The sequence below is a fragment of the Amblyomma americanum genome, chromosome 3 (genome assembly GCF_052857255.1).
Source record: "Amblyomma americanum isolate KBUSLIRL-KWMA chromosome 3, ASM5285725v1, whole genome shotgun sequence".
NCBI classification, from domain to species: domain Eukaryota; kingdom Metazoa; phylum Arthropoda; class Arachnida; order Ixodida; family Ixodidae; genus Amblyomma; species Amblyomma americanum.
Window position 1 is genome coordinate 185,041,396 of NC_135499.1, and position 20,699 is coordinate 185,062,094.

The 20,699-nt window shown below is 50.7% G+C and overlaps 1 protein-coding gene across 1 annotated transcript in view; it reads right to left on the reverse strand.

Moving 5' to 3' along the window:
• LOC144125626 (uncharacterized) overlaps positions 1–20,699 on the reverse strand; it is a 210,576-nt gene that overhangs the window by 14,523 nt on the left and 175,354 nt on the right. The window contains exon 14 of the mRNA XM_077659194.1: positions 17,694–17,830. Coding sequence (XP_077515320.1) covers positions 17,694–17,830 — 137 coding nt within the window. The remainder of the gene's footprint in view (positions 1–17,693; positions 17,831–20,699) is intronic.

The window sequence follows — 20,699 nt, forward strand, 5'->3', positions numbered from 1 at the left end:
GACACCTGGCTGCAATGAGAGATGTGTATCCGGTCATTAGTAATAGTCATATCAGTTCTTCAGAATTTCGAAAACGCGATTACCCTAACGCTGCGGCCCGACCAAATTTGGCTATTTCGACAAGATACACGCACTGGAAAAGTTGCTTTACCTGCATGCTTTTCGAAAGCGCATGTATTTTGGAACTATGTATTCAAAATTTGTTGGCCCACAGCATCGAGGGTTTTCGCGTTCTGTAAATTATAAAACTTATAAGGGCATTACTAAGACCGGCTTAAAATCTAATTGCCACCAGGTGCCTGCCTGTAACAGTTAGAAAGTTTACTATCAGAAATTAGCTGATGTCCCCCAACGCAGGCATTATTACAACGCAAAAGCCACCTTCATACCTAAACAAAAAATTTCAACTTTGGTTAACTTTCGATGAGACGCCCGGTATATTCAGTCGTACAGCTTGACCGTAAGTATTTCTTTTGCAGGCATGCCGCTTTTTCAGGTAAAAAGTATTTCTAAATGAAAGTGAAGAGCAGAGCCGAGATATGTGCGATGAATATTGCAATCAAACCATCTTAGCGACAGCCGGATATAATTAGAGTGCTCACGTTGTTTTACACAGAAAAGCGAGATTATTTTTAGATAGTGAAAAGGGGTGCTTCGACAAAGGCATGTATCACCACCGCGAAAAGGTCTGGTAATATGTTTATCATATTTAAAATCCTGACAAACATGCGTGTACAGAAAGCAAACAACCACTACGAGTTGAATCCCAAGAATGGCAAGAATTTATAAACAGAGATATGGAATAGCAATATTAATGCAGGTTAGCAATATATTCTTCATAAAAGGATGATCGCAGTCCATTTTCGGATTTGAATTTTTTCTTAAAGCATTGCCTATATAGCGGAAAGATACTGACCAAAGTCAGACCTCGAAGGAAATTTTCTTGTTAGACGCTTCTCAATTCAGAACCTAACAAAATTTACAATAATGAATGAACAAACTCGAAAACCACATAAAACGGAAACGTTGTGCAGCGCAAGTCGTTCAAAGCTAAATTATATCATTTTTTGGTGGAGTACAGTCCAACTGCGCTAAGCGTTCATATGCATGTCAGGACAAAATACCTTCCTCGTTTACCACAGTATGCAGTTATGAGCAGCCTTCCACGTAAACAAATAAAGAGATGGCCGGCGGTATAGCATTGTCAAGCACAGAATATTGTGCGAAAGCACGATGGGACACCCAAATTTTGAGGACGACGCAAATTTTGGTGGTGGGCCAAACCAATTCCGGAGGTGTTCCAGGTCGGTTCCGAGCGTGGGTCAACTCAATTTTTTTTAATTTTGGGGGGTGGGCAACGCAAATTTCAGGGGTGGGCCAAAACCATTTTTGGAGGTAGGCCAAGTCCATTTTGAGATTAGATCAAGCCTGTCTTTTACCCGAGCACACGCACACTCACCGGCTGCCAGAGGAAAAATTTTTGGGTGGTGCAAACCATATTTCCGCATGGGCTACGTTGAGGACGCACCCGCTATATCTTAGCAACACACCATTAAATTTTCGTCGATTTCATCCAAAGATTCTTCAAGTTCAGATTTCGGTGGTCCGTGCCATATTTAGGCATTGGCCACATTGGGGACGTGTCTACTACCTGTCAGAAAACCACACTTCAATTTTCGTCGATTTTGGCCAAGGTCACTTCGAGGTCAAGTTTCGTGTAGTTCATGCCACATTTGAGCATGAGCCATGCTAGGGTATACCAGAGTCACATCCCCAACTTTCAGGGACATTGCCAAATCTCTTCACAGCGTTTTTTTACAGACCCGCCGCGGTGGCTCAGTGGTTACGGCGCTCGGCTACTGATCCGGAGTTCCTGGGTTCGAACCCGACCGCGGCGGCGGCGTTTCGATGGCGGCGAAACGCAAAAGGAGACCCGTGAGCTGTGCGATGTCAGTGCACGTTAAAGATCCCCCAGGTGGTTGAAATTAATTCCGGAGCCATTCACTACAGCACCTCTTTCTCTCTTTCTTTTTTCATTCCCACCTTCATCCCTTCCCTTACGGCGCGGTTCGGGTTTCCATCGTGATGTGAGACAATTACTGCGCCATGTCCTTTCCTCAAATACCAGAACCAATGGTTTTCACAACCGCTACGAAATGAGGCACGTGACCCGCCACGAGGCTTAATTCATTCCTGAAGAAAACTTGGTTTCATACCTGAAAGTCGCACAAACGATGCACATTTATCGGAACCATCCATTCAAGAGAAAGGTTAACCGTAAGCTCAGTGTAGCGCGTGCAACGACGCTTCATAAGCTGCTGTAGTTGATCGAGGGCTCAGAATATGCAGCTCTGATGGTCGACAGAGAAGAAAAGGCTACCAAAACTACACGTACGCGCACTTTCGTCGTCGCTTGGAGCCGCCAATGCATTCGTTTAACCCAGTCTGCATTTGTGTTCACTTCGCACAGCGAACAGGCTCGAGGAAGGGTAGCGCCCGTCTAGGCGCACGCAGGTTAAGTTGAGGGTCTACAAATGGCACAGGAGTGTGAGTCGAGGAAGTGGAGGCCGCGCCGCACGAAGGGAGGCGCGCACGGGTGGTGAAAACTTCTCTGGGGGCCTCCACAGAAGCGGCGGCGCGACGAAGAATATCAGGATGGCCACCGGTCAGCGGGGAAGCAGCCGGGGCCGTGATCGAGCCGAAGCTTGCTGCCAGCAGCGCTGGGTATCCGCAGAGCAGCGATGAACACCAAGTTCAAGGCAGTCCGCGTGTTGGTATGCCACAGCACAGCCCTTTATAAGAACTTTAGATAATCGAAATGCACAAAACAGAGCGAACGTACGCACGGCCGTCGCCGCTATCTGATGAGGCGAAGAGAGCGGCAACCCCGTTCTGGAGGGCACTGACAGGCCATTGTCTCACAGCCATCACGCGCCTTCTGGTCACGTGCCAAGTGGCGAAAGAGAGAAGTCTTCCATCGGGGCGCTCGCCGCCTTTTTTTTTTTGTCTTGTGTGGAGTGACCTAGTTTTATCTAGAACGCGCCATGAAGTAATTGGAACCTGTGTTCCACATAGCCGTTTCGAGAAAAAACGATGAGCTGACTGTTCCAGTAATATGAACGTGTACCCTATTTTTTTTTATTGGAAGAAATTTATTGCGCCGAGAGCAGGTTGCAGGAGACACCTACTAGATGGCCGCTAGCCCATGGCTGGCGGCGACCTCATTGGCCCGCTCGATTGCCCGTACTTGAATCTTAGGGTCCGAGCTGACCAGCACGGCCTCCCACCGCTCGGGAGAAGGGAGCTGTATCAACTCCGCCGGAGGCGGATCATTTGCGCAGTTCCACAGAATGTGGTCGTATGTGGCCCTTTCACCACATTTATGGCAGTTTGGGTCGTACTGGCCAGGATACATGAGGGCAAGCACTGCCAGATTCAAAATGGAGCGTGTTAGCCGTCGGCGCCAGGTAACTTCCTGCGCTTTTGTTAACGATTTGTGGGGAGGGGAATAAGCGCGACTCTCCAGCCTAAAGGGATGGGTGATGTCATGAAATGAGATCAACCCGTCCCTCGTGAAATTCGGGTCGGAGGGCGCGCTCACTGCCCGGTCGACGAAACCTCGGGCTTGCGCGTGAGCCGCCTCGTTCCGTGGATTAGACGAGTGGGCCGGGACCCAGATCAATTCAACTTCTCTAAAGGAAGAGGGTGTTTTGAAGGAAGCGGAGTGAGGTATATGTGATACGGCCCCTCGCAAAATTGCGAATGGCTGTTTTGGAATCACTGAATATAACATCAGCGCGCGTGTTCGCTATAGCTAAGGCTGTTGCCGCTTCCTCCGCCGTCTCGGAGGTGGTGGTTTCTATCGACGCAGCCGCCAACGGGATGCCGTTCTCGTTCACCGCGACCAGTGCAAACACTTTTCTCGGGGTTTGTCGGTATTCATATGCGTCCACGTACGCCACATTGTCGTGTCGACCGTATTTGGTGCGTAGTGCGCGAGCCCTCGCTGGGCGTCGGCCTTCGTGATGCGCGGGATGCATGTTCTTGGGTAGGGGTTTAATCAAAAGAGCTTTCCTGGTGTGCGTCCCTCTCTAGGAGCTGTTCGCACATCTTTAGTCTGTGTAGGATGGTCCTTCCCGCGCTCGTACGAGTAAGTCGTCCGGGCTGGGAAACGAGGTGCGCCTCGCACAGCTCCAGAGTGTGTTGTGAACCCCAAGGACCAGCAACCTTTCCGTGGACGTCTGTGCGGGAGCCCAAGGGTCGCCTTGTAGGTCTGCCGGATTGTAGCTTCGACCTTGTTCCTTTTCGCGAGCTGCAGTTGCAGGCAAGGGAGGGAGTAGACGACCCTGCTCAGCACGAAAGCCTGTACATGTCGACGTAGGTCTTTCTCTTTGATGCTTCGTCTTTTGCTGGAGATCCGTCTGATTAGCCGCACAGTCTGATTGACCATGGCCGTGAGTCTGTTGATTGTCTCTGTGTTTTTGCGATTGTTCTGTATGTACATGCCCAGTATGCATATGGTTTGGACCTCCTTGACCGGAAGTCCTTGCAGATTAACACTCAGAGGGATCGGCGGGGTCAGGTTTGCCTTTCTACCGCGTGGCTTGGCCCTAAGAACCAGCAGTTCCGATTTAGAGTGCGAGCATTCAAGGCCCACTCCCGACGCGTAAGTTTCGATTACGCCAACCGCCGGCTGCAGGGTATCCTTTATTTGGCCGTCATACCCAGTGGCTACCCACAGGGTGATGTCGTCCGCGTATAAGGTGTGCTTCAGCCCCGGCAAGGCGGCGAGTTTGGAGAGTAGTGTAATGAGTGCAAGGTTAAAGAGGAAAGGCGAGAGCACCGAGCCTTGTGGAGTGCCTCGGCTTCCCAGAGGAATGGGCTCCGATTTAGGCCACCTAATGCAAACTCTGCGGTCCGCTCGGATTGGAATGATCGGACGTAATTCAATGTCCGTTCTCACGGGTCTATTTTATAGAGGTTCGTGAGTATGGCCTCATGCGAGACGTTGTCGAAGGTCTTGTTCAGGTCTAGCTTGAGCACTGCCTTCGTCCCGGTCCCGCGTGGAGGGTCCAGCACGTCCTTCTTAAGCTGGAGCATTACGTTCTGCGTGGAGAAGCTAGCCCTAAAGCCAATCATTGTGGAAGGAAGTAGGTTGCGGTCTTGCGCGTAAATTTACAATCGGTTAAGGATGACATGCTCCATGAGTTTTCCGATGCAAGACGTGAGAGAGATGGGCCGCAGATTCTCGATGGAGAGTTTATTTCCGGGTCTGGGGATGAATGTCACCCGTGCATGCCTCCATTCCAGTGGGATCTCGCCTTCCCTCCAGTAGGTGTTCATTAGGTCTGTCAGAGCCGCCACAGACTTGGGTTCTAGGTTTCTGAGCGTCTTGTTCGGCACTTCGTCCGGTCCCGCCGCGGAGGTGGTACGGAGCTGACCCAGAGCAAACCAGGCCTAGGCATCTACTATGCCTGCGTCCAGGGTCTCATTGGGGAGGCCCTCGTATGCGGGTAGGGGGTCTGTATGCGACGTGTTCAGGTAGCAATTTTGCAGTTCGGCAAGTAGCTCTGCGTCTTGTTACGTTTCGCCTACGACGCGCGGTATAGCCGGCGCGGATGCAACGGACGCCGGGGCTTCGTTCAAAGTGGCGGTCATTTTGGCCCGTTCAGCGCTGCCGCAACGCCTCCCGCCAAGCGCGTCCAGGCAGGTTTTAATGCCACGTGTCTTCGTGTGTGCGTGTGTGTGTGTGTGCATGTTGGTGCCCACGCTTGTCAAAGCGCGGCAGCCAGGAAGAGGAGCTCCCCAACTGGGAGGCGAGGAGGTCTGACCGGCACCGGCCCGGCGGACGCGTCACGTCACGTCTCAACATGTCCGTGCGTCGCCGTCTCGTGCGCCTCATCCCGAGCCGTTCCTTCTTGCCCTCGACTCCGAGGGTATAAAGGCAGCTGCCCCGGACGCCAAAGGGAGGCTTCGATTTCTTCCGTCGAGTAACGTGGTCGCCCTGACCGGCTGCTCTTTTGCGATGCTAGAATAAACAAGTTGTTCTGTTGGCAGTCGACTCATTCTTTGCCAGGACCTTCGGATGTTTCCAGCTGTGCACCAGGCCGCCAGGCCAACGCTACACTTAGGGCTTGCAACCCATTTGCAACAACTGGTTGCCAGCGGTGAGATCGCGACAGCGGAGGCCAGCAGCGAAGATATGCGGTCGACTGTATGCTGAGGAGCACAACGACCACCCGGGAGCAGTGCAAGGAGCCCTGTGTGATGACTGGTTGCCTGCAGCGGAACGACTGCGCTGAATTCTTGGCTGCGAGGTTTGGTGAGTGCGGGACTTTCTTCTTCTGAGTTTTGCCAGGCTTTTGTTAGTGTCAGAAACAGAGCTGGTAATTGTGGTTGTCGTTGCTGCCGGGTTAGTTTGCGGCAAGACAATAGTAGGCAGTAGAGAAAGCAGCATTCGGAGCAGCCATGGATTTGAAGTCGTTGCGCAAACCGAAATTACTGGAGCTTGCAAGAGAGTTGGGTGTGGATGTCTCAGACAAACTCAGAAAACCAGAACTGCTAAGGGCTATTCTTGAGTTGGAGGCTGAGAATGACGAGCTGTCGGAATGCCTTGAGACCATTGAGGAGAGGGCAAAAAGACAGGAGCGCGAACGTAAAGAGCGAAAAGAGAAAGACGAGCGCGAACGTAAAGAGCAAAAAGAGAAAGACGAGTGCGAACGTAAAGAGCAAAAAGAGAAAGACGAGCGCGAACGTAAAGAACAAAAAGATAAAGAGAAAGAAGCGCGCGACCGTCAACACGCTTTGGAAATGAAGCGTCTCGAGGTAGAGATGGAACGCGCTCGTAATGGAAGTCAGGCACACGGTGCAGGAGAACGAGTATCGTTCAAAATGACTCACCTGATGCGGCCGTTTAAGATTGGAGAGGACATTGGTTTGTTCGTGGTTAACTTTGAGCGAACTTGCGAGAAGCAGGGGTTCTCTCGGGAAACGTGGCCACAGCGCTTGCTCACTTTGTTACCCGGCGAGGCGGCCGACGTAGTCGCTCGCTTGAAGAGAGAGGAAGCAGAGGATTTCGACCAAGTGAAATCAAGTCTGCTAAAAAAGTACAGGCTGTCAGCGGAGGCGTTCCGTCGGAAGTTTCGGGAAAATGAAAAAGGCAGAAGTGAGTCATATACAGAGTTTGCCTACAGGCTTATGTCAAACATGCAGGGGTGGCTCAAAGAAGAGAAAGCGTTTGGTGACCACGAGAAAATTCTGCAGTGTTTCGGGCTGGAACAGATTTATAGTCGGTTACCTGAGAACGTGCGGTACTGGGTCTTGGATAGGCCAGACGTTAGTACAGTGGCTAAAGCCGCCGAGCTAGCCGAGGAGTTTGTGGCGCGTCGGGCTCGCGGAGCTAAGGACAGTCAAAAGGGTGAATTTGGCTCCAAGCCTGAGAGGCCGAAGTTCACACCCATGAGAGCAAGGGGGGACACACATAGTGCGGATGCGAGTGAAAGCAGTCCGACCGAACGTAAGGAGACGGCGGCAGCCGAAACCGAACGCAGAAAGCGGTTCGAGACGAGGCAAGCGCGCGTGTGTTATACGTGCCAGAAGCCGGGTCACTTTTCGGCGCAGTGTCCAGAAACAGAAACAAAAGTCGTGTTTTTTCATTATGCAGCACTGACGAGAACATGAAGCTTCTCGAGCCTTACATGCGAGACTTCCTCGTGAACGGGAAAGAGTGCCGAGTGCTTCGTGATTCCGCAGCTACAATGGATGTAGTTCACCCCTCTTACGTAGAACCCGATATGTTCACGGGCGAGTGCGCATGGATCAAGCAAGCCGTGGAAGCTCATAGCGTGTGTCTGCCCGTAGCAAAAGTGCTTATTGAAGGACCTTTCGGAGCAATTGAGACGGAGGCCGCTGCCCCCCCAGTACCCGTACCTATTTTCGAACAGGTCCGATCACCTCCTGCGCGAGAAGGGGCTTTTGTTTGGTGAGGCTAGCGTTCAGGCCTTAACCAGATCGAGAGTTCGGGAGCTCGCTGCGAAGGCGGTAGTTGCGGGGCCGACGTTGTCGAACAATGAGAAAGGGTCGGAGGCGCAGCAAGCTGATATTCAGAGCACGTCCGAACTGAATACGATTGAGCCTGTAGCGTTGAAGGCACCAGGTACTGGAGAGGAAATGCCCGACACGGGAAAGTTAGAAGAGCTATCTGCAGATTTGCTCATCGCGCCTACGTCATATGGACTTAATAGGTTGCTAAAAGTCAGCCGGTCGGCTTTGATAGCCGAGCAAAAAAAGGATGGCAGCCTAGAAAATATGCGCTGCAATGTCAAGGAAGGTATCGCCAAGAAAAATGCTCGTTTTGTGGAAAGAGGTGGGGTCCTGTACCGGAAGTATCTAGACCGCAGGGGAGTGGAGTTCGATCAGCTGATCGTGCCTCAGTGCTACCGTCAGGATCTGTTGCGCTTGTCGCATGGCGGTTCGTGGTCCGGACACCTAGGAGTTAAGAAGACTAAGGACCGTCTCTTGCAAGAGTACTATTGGCAGGTTCCACTTACAGAAGAGGCTAGTAGGTATGCGGCGTTCATTTCACCAATGGGAACATTCCGTCCTAAAGTTTTGAGTTTTGGTTTGAAGAACGCGCCATACTGCTTTTCAAGCCTCATGGACAAAGTGTTGCGGGGACAGGAAGAATTCGCTTTACCGTATTTAGACGACGTAGCGATATTCTCCGCATCCTGGTCTGAGCATATGGCACACTTGCGGGCAGTGCTAACCCGCCTGCGCGAAGCGGGCTTGACAGTCAAGGCTCCCAAGTGCCAATTAGCACAGGCCGAGGTTGTCTACCTCGGTCACGTGATTGGACAGGGTCGTCGCCGCCCCTCTGAAATAAAGGTGGCCGCTGTGCGAGACTTCCCGCAACCGCCCACGAAGATCGATATTCGGTCGTTCTTAGGTGTCGCCGGCTACTATCAGAGGTACATCCCCAGGTACTCCGATATCGCAGCTGCCCTGACGGATGCTCTAAGAAAAACAGAGCCCCAATAGTCGTCTGGGACGAGACAAAGGAAAGAGCTTTTAGCGCCCTAAAGAGCGCCCTAACAAGCCAGCCTGTGCTACGATCGCCAGACTACACAAAAGGGTTCTTTGTTCAGTGCGATGCTAGTGAGCGAGGCATGGGCGTTGTACTGTGCCAACGGGAAAATGGAGAAGTGGAACACCCCGTCCTGTATGCTAGTCGTAAGCTCACCTGTCGTGAGCAGGCGTACAGCGCCACCGAGAAAGAGTGTGCGTGTCTCGTGTGGGCCGTTCAGAAATTGTCATGCTACCTAGCCGGCTCGAGGTTTATCATTGAGACGGATCACTGCTCGCTCCAATGGCTGCAGACCATCTCTCCCAAAAAAATGGCCGCCTCCTGCGCTGGAGCCTCGCTTTGCAACAATATTCCTTTGAGGTGCGTTACAAAAAGGGGAGTCTCAACGGTAACGCCGATGGCTTAAGTCGAGGCCCCTAACGTAGGAATCCGCCTCAAAGTTGTTTGTTACTGATGTTTTCTTCCTGAGGCAGGATTTTTAACATATTGCTTTTGTTTAGTGTTTCAAAGTTATGACGTGCTTTCTAGTGCAATTTTCCCATTTGTGGACGCGTTCTGAGTGCTGCTTGAATACTGTAAGGAACTAGGCGGTAGTATAAAAGGGGAAAGAGCCTGGCCGAGCTTAGTGAGGGTTGTGTCGTGCTTGCTGACTGAGCGGTTGCGTTTCGGCGTAATTCTAACGCTTGCTGGGAACGAGAACAAAAATGGCAACTCTCCCGAAGTCACTTTGCAGTGTCCTGTGTGAACCTGAACCTGAGAACGAGGCCTTCTCTGTGCGCTGTGCTCAAGCAACGCCGAGGGACGACCGATTTCGATTACGAGCATCATCGAGCGACATCCCTCCGGACAGCGGATGCAGTCCCCTGACCATCGGGATCTCCTTCTCCCGGCGGGGCGGTCTGTTACGTTTCGCCTACGACGCGCGGTATAGCCAGCGCGGATGCAACGGACGCCGGGGCTTCGTTCAAAGTGGCGGTCATTTTGGCCCGTTCAGCGCTGCCGCAACGCCTCCCGCCAAGCGCGTCCAGGCAGGTTTCAATGCCACGTGTCTTCGTGTGTGCGTGTGTGTGTGTGCATGTTGGTGCCCACGCTTGTCAAAGCGCGGCAGCCGGGGAGAGGAGCTCCCCAACTGGGAGGCGAGGAGGTCTGACCGGCGCCGGCCCGGCGGACGCGTCACGTCACGTCTCAACATGTCCGTGCGTCGCCGTCTCGTGCGCCTCATCCCGAGCCGTTCCTTCTTGCCCTCGACTCCGAGGGTATAAAGGCAGCTGCCCCGGACGCCAAAGGGAGGCTTCGATTTCTTCCGTCGAGTAACGTGGTCGCCCTGACCGGCTGCTCTTTTGTGATGCTAGAATAAACAAGTTGTTCTGTTGGCAGTCGACTCATCCTTTGCCAGGACCTTCGGATGTTTCCAGCTGTGCCCCAGGCCGCCAGGCCAACGCTGCCCTTGGGGCTTGCAACCCATTTGCAACAGTCTATACCCTGATACTGGTGAATTAGTCTCGTGAGTTGCTCGCGTTGTGTGCATTTTAGGTGTGTTGGGTCGAGCAAGTGGCAGAGCAAAAGCCATATCTTTTTGCATCGCATTTTCCAATTCATATTATCACAAATTTGGCCCCATTGTTTTTCTTGCAGTTCAAGTGTGTATGTTTCGATTTGGCGCTCGAGTTGCGCCATACGCTCGCGTAAGTTTCTGTTGTGGCTCGGTTTCTTCCAGCGATTTAGCAGGCTGGCATGTGCTTCCCACATGTGGAGGAGTTTAGAGTCTGTCGTTTTATGCGGCTCCTCAGTAAGCGTCTCGACCGGGGTGGTCTTGACGTCGTCTTTGAGTGCAGTGATCCACTCCGTTAGGTTGTTGATCTGACCGGGGGCAGTCTGCTCTCGTAAGAGTCTGAACCTATCCCAGTCGGTAATGCGAGTGCGCATGGGGTGCAGTTTGTGCAATTTCGTGTCAGATGTCATAGCTAGAATGTAACGGTCGCTTCCCAGCGTGTGTTTCGTGTTGGACCAGCGGGCGTCGCGAATATTTTTGGAGTGTGTGCGATCCGGTGAGGTATCGATGCTAGCGCTATTTCCGACCCGCGTGTTTTCTTGGGGACCGTTAAGAATTGTAAGGCCAAGGTTTTGGATGGTTTGCCACAGCCTCGTGCCCTTGGTGTTGTATTTGCGATAACCCCAAGCAGAATGTTGGGTGTTAAAGTCGCCTACCACCAGGAGTTGTGCCCTGGCGGCCAGGCACGTGGCTTTAAGCAGTAGGTAGGGAATTCCTGACCCTCTGTCTTTCGGGGAACCGTATAAGTTCATAATAAAGAGCTTTGCGCCTCCCTTTGTCCTTGGCACAATTTCTAGTAACGTGTATTGTTTGTTAGAACTGTCTATAGTGTGTTGTATCGCCGCAATGTTGCGTTGCACAAAGGTAACGGTGAACGGGGTCATCGCCGTCGTCACTGCGTTCGAGGGGGGAATGAATGCTTTATAGCCTGGTAATTTCGCCGGGCCGCTAGCTTCTTCAAGGGCTATCACGTCCGGTTGTCTACCTAGATTTTCGATGTGAAACTGCAGGTTTCCCCGTTTATTGCGGAACCCCCTGCACTTCCATTGCCATACCTATATTTGTTGGCGAGGGGCCGTGGTGGGATACGGGAGCGATGATTACGGGCAAGGTCGCGACTGGTGGCACGAGGGGCGCTCCACTACTTGATTGAAAAATGTAGCGATGTTTGCACCCAGCTGGGTTACTTCCCTCGTAAGATTGTTAACTTTTTCCTCGAGACCACTAAATTTGTTCTCGAGGGCGCTCATTCGCCTCTTATGTTGTCTGTAGGCTCAGGTTTGATTGCTGGTTGCGGGTTGTCCTCTCGGAACGGTTCCGCAGCGCGTTTCGATCCGGAGCCCTCGTCGGAAGGAACCGGACTTTTGAGGTTAATGCGGCTATTCGTCTCCATCTCATTACTGGTGGAGGGTATAGCGCTTAGCGCGGGAGAGGGGGGCGTGCGAGATATCTGCGGCATAGCTGTTGCGGAGGGTGTAGCAATTGAAAGCCTTTTTCATTTCGGCCATCTCTCTCTGCATTTGCGCAATGGTTTTGTCTCTGGACTGTATTTTAGCTAGGGGCTCCTTCTCGCGAGGCGTATAGTTTTGGGAGGCCGCATCCGTCCAGCTCACCTGCTTCTTCGAGCAGCTTCCACTCTTGCTCCTGCTCGCACTCCTCCGTCTGTCCTTGCTTCCCTGCCTCGAACTGGCACCCTGGCCGCCCTGGCTCGACGACAACGGTCGGAAGGAGGTGGATCTGTCGCGGGAATTGCTGCCCCGACGGTGGCGCGACGACGGGTTGCTGGCCTTATCTCTGGAACGCGACTTGTGTCAGGACTGCTGGTCGCTTTCTTCATTTTGCTTTTGTTGTCGGTGTTGTCTGGGGCGGCGGTCTACGAAGCGATGCTTGCAGTTCCTGCTGCCGGTGTTGTGGGCGCCTTTGCACACAATGCACTTTGGCGTGCACGTGTTCTCTTCCCCCTCGGCTGGGGGAGGGTGTTCTTCGCCGCATCTGCGGCACAGTTGGGTCCTGGGTTTGTAGCAGACGTACGCCCGATGACCGACTCTTCTGCAGTTGAAACAGGTTTCGAACTGCTCCCTGTACGGGTGCACACGGAAAGGACTCTCCCAATAGAAGATGTTGTCTGGAGCCTTCTTGCCGGCGAAAGTCACCAGGATGGACATTGATTGTCCGAGGTGGCGAGCATCCACCACCGGAATCCCGTGATTACGCTTCAGGGATCCCCGTCGGACCTCATCGGCTGTCCCGCCATCGTATGCATAATAAATGACGCCTCTCGTGGAGTCGTCCGGCGCTGACACGTAGGATGTCACTTCGTACGCTTTGTCGCCCATCTTGAGCAGTCTCAGGTTGCTGTACACCGAAGCTTTGAGCCTATTCGGTGTGCTAATGGTAAATGTGTTGTGTTAACACGAAGGCTGTCTTGATTCACCACCTCTTCAAGCGATAGGTCGAACGCTACACATGCAGCTCTGAGAATGTTGCGTGGCGCGACGGTGCGCAAGTCCATGCCTCGCGGCCTTACGGCGACCTTATAGTCGTTTACTGGTAGACGTGGGAGTGGTGCCTGCCTACGTCGGGCAGGAGGATTTTTTCGAAGAGCGGATTTGGACTTGCCTTCGTTATGAGGAACGCCGGTAGCGGTGCCTTGCTCCTTCCCCGGCGTCGCCGGCGCGTTCGTCGGGTCTGCATTCCCACGAATGGCGTTCTTCGCTCTAGGGCGCCGGTAGCGTTCTTGCAGGTAAGCTGCACCGGCGTAATGTCTTCGCACTTTACAGCGTATTCCATGATGCGATCGTTCTGGGTGTTCCGCGTGGCGAGCGGTTCCCAGCGGGGCGGCACCGGCGTTCGGCCTAGCGTTAGGCCAAACGCGGTTCACCGAGTGTTGACACTTAAAGTCCCGAAAGATGGGTAACTAGTGGTCATCATCATCATCATCATCATCAGCCTTACTACACCCACTGCAGGGCAAAGGCCTCTCCCATGTCTCTCCAATTAACCCTATCCTTTGCCAGCTGCATCCACCCTTTGCCTGCAAACTTCTTAATCTCATCCGCCCACCTAACGTTCTGCCGCCCCCTGCTACGCTTACTTTCTCTTGGAACCCACTCCGTTACCCTTAAAGACCAGCGGTTATCCTGCCTTCGCATTACATGCCCTGCCCAAGCCCATTTCTTTCTCTTGATTTCGACTAGGATGTCATTAACCCGTGTTTGTTCCCTCACCCACTCTGCCCGCTTCCGATCTCTTAACGTTACACCTATCATTTTTCTTTCCATGGCTCGCTGCGTTGTCCTTAACTTAAGCTGAACTCTTTTCGTTAGCCTCCACGTTTCTGCCCCGTAGGTGAGTACCGGTAAGATCATGCTGTTGTACACTTTCCTCTTGAGGGAAATTGGTAAACTGCCACTCATGATCTGCGAGAATTTGCCATATGCGCTCCACCCCATTCTTATCCTTCTAGTTATCTCCCTCTCATGATCAGGATCAGCTGTCACTACCTGCCCTAAGTAGACGTATTCCGGCACAATTTCTAGGCTCTCGCTGCCAATTGTGAACTGTTGTTCCCTTGCTAAGCTGTTGAACATTATCTTGGTTTTCTGCATGTTAATTTTTAGACCCATCGATCTGCTCTGCCTGTCGGATTCGTTGATCATGATTTGCAGTTCACCTCCTGAGTGACTCAGCAAGGCAATGTCATCAGCAAATCGCAGATTATTTAGGTATTCTCCATTTATTCTTATTCCCAACTGTTCCCAATTCAGGCCTCGAAATACCTCCTGCAAACATGCGGTGAACAGCATTGGCGAGATCGTGTCTCCTTGCCTGACGCCCTTTCTTATTGGAATTTTATTGCTGACTTTATGGAGGACTATAGTAGCTGTGCAGTTGCTATATATATCTTCCAGTATTTTGACATAAGGCTCTTCTACCCCCTGATTACGCAATGCCTGTATGACTGCTGAGGTTTCCACTGAGTCGAATGCTTTCTCGTAATCAATGAAAGCTATATATAGAGGTTGGTTATATTCTGCGCATTTCTCTATCACCTGATTGATAGCGTGAATATGATCTATTGTGGAATATCCTTTACGAAAGCCTGCCTGATCATTTGGTTAATTAAAGTCTAACGTTGCCCTGACTCTATTAGCGATTAGCTTAGTAAGTACTTTGTAGGCAACGGATAGTAAGCTGATCGGCCTGTAATTTTTCAAGTCCTTGGCGTCTCCCTTCTTATGAATTAAGATAATGTTTGCATTCTTCCAAGCTTCTGGTACAGTCGAGGTCATAAGGCATTGCGTATACAGGGTGGCTAGTTTTTCTAGCACGATGTCCCCTCCATCCTTCAACAGATCTGCTGTTACCTGATCCTCCCCAGCTGCTTTTCCCCTTTTCATTGCTTCTAAGGCTTTCTTTACTTCATCTTTCGTTACTGGCGGGATGACGCATTGCTGTGCACTGCTGTCTTTCTCTTTAGCGCTCTGATTACATTGGCTACTGTACAGGTCTGTATAGAACTCTTCGGCTACGTTAACTATCTTATCCATATTGCTAATGACATTGCCCTGCTTGTCTCTTAATGCATACATCTGGTTTTTACCTATGCCTAGTTTCCTCTTCACTGTTTTTAGGCTACCTCCGGTCTTTATAGCATGCTCGATTCTCTCCATATTAAACTTCCTTATGTCGGCTACCTTGCGCTTATTTATTAACTTTGATAGCTCCGTTAGTTCTATTCTATCGGTAGTGCTAGATGCCTTCATGTTCTGGCGCTTCTTAATCAGATCTTTCGTCACCTGAGATAGCTTCCCGGTATCTTTTCGAACTGTCCTGCCACCTACTTCTACTGCGCACTCCGTAATTATTGATGTCAGATTATCGTGCATTGAATTAACATCAAGATAATCTTCCTCAGTTAAAGCCGAATATCTGTTTTGCAGCGCTATCCTAAACTCCTGTGCTTTCCCTCTTACGGCTAACTCGTTAATGGTCTTCTTCTTCGCTAGCTTCTTCCGTTCCCTCTTCAAGTCTAACCTAATTCTAGACCTTACCATTCTATGGTCGCTGCAACGCACCCTTCCGAGGACGGCCACATCCTGAATGATGCCAGGTTTAGCGCATAGTATGAAGTCGATTTCATTTTTAATCTCACCATTGGGGCTCTTCCAGGTCCATTTCCTGTTTTCTCGTTTGCGGAAGAAGGTATTCATGATCCGTAAATTATTTCTATCCGCGAATTCGACTAATAACTCTCCCCTGCTATTTCTAGAGCCTATCCCATAGTCACCTACCGCGTGGTCGTCAGCCTGCTTCTTGCCCACCTTCGCATTGAAGTCGCCCATCAGTACAGTGTACTGCGATTTTACTCTATTCATTGCTGATTCTATGTCCTCATAGAAGCTTTCAACGGTCTGGTCATGATGGCTGGATGTGGGTGCGTAGGCCTGCACCACTTTCAGCTTGTACCTCCTATTCAGCCTAATTATTATGGCTGCTACCCTCTCGTTAATACTGTAGAACTCCTCTACGTTGCCAGCTATATCCTTATTGATGAGGAAACCCACACCTAGTTCTCGTCTATCCTCTAACCCGCGATAGCACAGTATGTGTCCGTCCTTTAGTACTGTATACGCCTCACCTGTCCTCCTAACTTCGCTAAGCCCTATCACATCCCATTTAATTCCCGCTAGTTCCTCAAACAGCACTGCTAGGCTATCCTCACTAGCTAAAGTTCTAGCGTTAAACGTTGCCAGGTTCAGATTCCAATGGCGGCCTGTCCGGAGCCAGAGATTCTTAGCACCCTCCGCTGCGTCACAGGTCTGACCGCCGCCGTGGTCAGTTGCTCTGCAGCCGCTGGGGACTGAGGGCCGAGGGTTAATTGGTTTGATCATAGAAGGTTGTGGCCAAGTACTACACCAGGGTGGCCAAATCCTGCTCTGGTGAGGGAGTGCGTTGTCGGTTTTGGTCACCGAGATCAGGCCGCACTCCAGGCCTGGTTATGCAATTCCATCGACACGCGGATTTTTTTTTTTTTTAAACCCGGTGGAGAATTGCGCGGCACCAGGATTTGAACCCCGGTCCTCTTGCACGCGAGGCGGATGTTCTACCTCTACGCCATCGCTGCATCCTCTAGTGGTCGTACCTGGCGAAATCCGGTATCGGTTGGCACGGAGCACCTTTCCGAATCCTTCGCACAATTCACAGGAACAGAAGTCGGCGAAAATCGCCAAAAACTGGTCACGAGGTCAGAGGCCATGCGGTGCACGTCCGCACTGCTCGGAGCCTCAGGACTGTACCCCATAACTTCCAGTTATAAAGGAGAGGAAGGGGCTACATAAGTGTGCGCCCCACTTAAAAAAGACGAAACAAGCCTCGTTACAGGTAAAATAAATGAAACAGAGGCTTTGACCGGAACCTATGCGGAACCACGTAAAGCAGTTTATTGGTTTGTTTGTTTTTTATTAGGGGAAGGAAATGGTGCAGTATCTGTCTCGCATCTCGGCGGACACCTGAACCGAGCCGTAAGGGAAGCGGTAAAGGAGGGAGTGAAAGCAGAAAGGAAGAAAGAATTGCCGCAGTGGAGGGCTCCGGAATATCAACCATCTGAGCATCTTTAACGTGCACTGACATCGCACAGCGCACGGGCGCCTTGGCGTTTCGCCTCCATTGAAACGCGGCAGCCGCAGCCGGGTTCGAACCCGGGTACTCCGGATCGGTAGCCAAGCGCCCTAACCACTGAGCCACCGCGGCGGGTACGTCAGTTTATGTCGAACAGAGATTATGAGTGCAGCGATTTGCGCGACACTACATAACTGAATGATTACAACTGTCTGGCTGGCTTAATTGTTCATTTTTAAATATATAAAAAACAAAATCCATCATGAGAGATGTGTATTATACTAGCTCCTTATAAGTTCTTTATTTCTCTGCTGGAACTCTTTCATTAAAATCAGGCGATCGCTTGCTGTCGTTTTCAGGTTGAGCTCTTTCTTTTGATCTAGACGTTAGGCTTCCTAGAAAACCTTTCTGTAGTAGAGGAGCAACAGTATGTACCTGGGCGACACGCAGTTTGAATTCGGGAACTTCCAAGAGTGGCAGGTTCCTCCCTTGAGGTACCACCACTGCCGCACGATGTCCTCGGCGGTGCACCTCTGGAACACCGGCTGAACGGAGCACCTACGCTCGGGTACCTGAGAAAGCAACGAGCCGCTCTTGATGAGCACGAGTCGCAGTTTCACTGCTAAGGTGCCCGCTGATACGCAAAGTGTCTACCGGGTGCGTGCGTCCCCGCAGCGCCATTTTGGGCAAAGCGAGAAACAACAAAGCATGACCGAATCACACAGATCTAAGACGTGCGACATTCGTCGAGGGGAATTAGCGTCCAGTTTGCTGATCTGCGCTAATGCCGATACTCATTAGACTTGTACGTAATGCATTACAAGTAATTGACTTTTTCTTATTACTTTTTCTGGACAATTGTAAATGATTACATTTTCTTCAAAATTTGTACTGCACTGATACTTTTTTGTTTGTGTAGCGTTCTCTGTAATCTGAGAGTTTTTTCAGTGATCAATTACCAGTAATCTTCCACATTTTTTTTTCTCCAAAAAGCAGCTGTAACCAGTGGTATAACCTCCAGAACCTGAACACAGTGACAACTGCTGGTGTAGCACGCTACTCGCTCGTAATAGGCCAACATCTGCGGAGAAGCTGTGCGCGAGATGTCCGGCTCTTCAAGTCCGAGTTACCTCGTGTTGCGCGCATTTCGCGTTTCACCATGGCGAAATGTCATGCTTAGTGAGATTGGGCTTTTTCCCCTCCGAGCGCTACAGCAAAGAAGCGCAGAGCTTTGCCTACCTTCGAGGTAGTGGTCTAGTTAATGCAACGCACTTCCCCTACGACCCTTACATGGAGATGCTATTCAATGTCGCTTCTGGTATGTACACCAGGAACCGTTGAAAAAATGCCCAAGAACCAAGAGCAGGCGAAATCACCAACATGTGTCCTGCGACAGACGATAGATCAAGCATGCCGCACCAGCTAATCCTCGTCCGAGCACATTGCTCTTGCTAATATTTATATGGATGAAAAAACGCAATAGTAATCGATTTCTTCCTCGTAATTGTTCAGTTAGTTTTCATGGGCTTTTCGTGAACCACTGAAATAAGTTATGTTTCAAATGAAGGCATTGTATTGCATTCGGTTACTGCTTTCTGTAGCCTGCACAAGACTGACTTACCTTTCAGTTGGCCACTCCAGTGGTGCCCGGAAATAGTACTGTGAAAATGACCACTGGTACGCAAATTGGAAACCAATGTGTAAAAGGACTACAATGGCACGGAAAGCAGAAGTCGCCAGGTATGATTTCAACTGCAATTTTCTATACCTTCCTGCACTCATCCTCGTATTGGCATGAAATAATGCAAAAGTTTTAGTAGCTCATACTAACTGCCACTCCCAGCGCATTGGGGCAGCCCAGAAAGCTAGCGACAGCAAACTGTGCGCCAGAAACCTCTCGGGCTCGGGATTCTCGTGAAGTCGCCTGTTCAGCAATGTGCACGTCTTTTAAACACTGCTGCATTCCCGTATATAGATGGTAGACGGGAGAGCAATCAAGCTGCAAGAACTTATGACCACTGTCTATCAGCTGCGCTCTTTCGCTTCGTGTGAGCGCAGATGGCGCCCCAGACACGTTTTTTTTTTCGCTTCACGCGGTTTATTTTTGTGGTTAGCATCTGGCCCATCATGCCCATTGTATTATATACCACAGCTGCATTACCGCGCTGACAAACTTTATAAGTCTTTCCTTGCGGCATTACGAACTATTTAGCAGAAGCATTTCACCACCGCTCCGCCTTGGCGCCGAGCAGGCATAGCACAACAGACTATGTGCAAATATTCCGCAATCGCTGCGAAAAGTACGGTCACATTTTTTACCCTGCGCAGTGTACTCACTCGCAGCTCATGTCCTTTTTACCAGAGTCGACATCCTCTCCTCTTTACGCGCTCTATCGCTCTCATTCCCTCACCTCGACTCCTGCTTCTGCTCCTCGACCTCTCTCCTTTCAAGTATTAGGTTCGTCCTCGCGACTTCCTTCTCTCAAGGCAACACTCGATCCCTCTTTTCTCTATTGCGTCTCTCATAGCCTGAGTCGCTTTGGGACGTTAAACCCTCATAAATCTTTTCTCTATCGAAGCTTCACCGGCCGTCAAACAACAAACAACAGACAGTCATCATAAAAGCGGCAATGGTCTGCAGTATAAATGCTGCTCCACAAATGAAGAAGCGCAGCTTGATGGGCCAGATGGTGCATGATCAGCAGAAATGGACGCATTCACGAGAAGGAGTAGACAGGACGACGTTGGAAATACAACTCAATTTTACTCGGTGAAAGTTGTCACAACAGAGCCGGGTACACATGCGCGTAAGAACAACGCATATAAAACATAACAAAACAAACAACAAAAAGACATTTGAAGTGCAAGTCTTACCTTGCACGTGACCAACAATGTTCCGTTCATCAAATTTAATTCTCTTGAAGTACACCGGACAGGATATAGCTGGCAACGTAGAGGAGTTATATTAACGAAGGGGTGCACAGCTATCGTAATTGGGCTTAATAAGAGGTACAAGCTGAAGGTGGTGGTATGGTCATATTGACCATACCGTTGAAAGCTTCTATGAAGACGTCGAATCGGCAATGAACACACTAAAATCACAGTACACTGTACTGATGGCCGACTTCATTGCGAAGGTGGGCAAGAAGCAGGCTTGCGACGAGGCGGTAGGCGACTGTGGGATAGGTTCTAGAAGTAGCAGGGGAGAGTTATTAGTCGAGTTCGCAGATAGAAATAATTTACGGATCATGAATACTTTCTTCTGCAAACGACAGAAATGGAAGTGGACCTGAAAGAGCACCAATGGTGAGACTAAAAATGAAATCGACTTCATACTATGCGCTCAACCTGGCATCGTTCAAGATGTGAACGTCCTTGGAAAGGTGCGCTGTAGCGGCCACAGAATGGTAAGGTCTCGAATTAGCTTAGACTTGAAGAGGG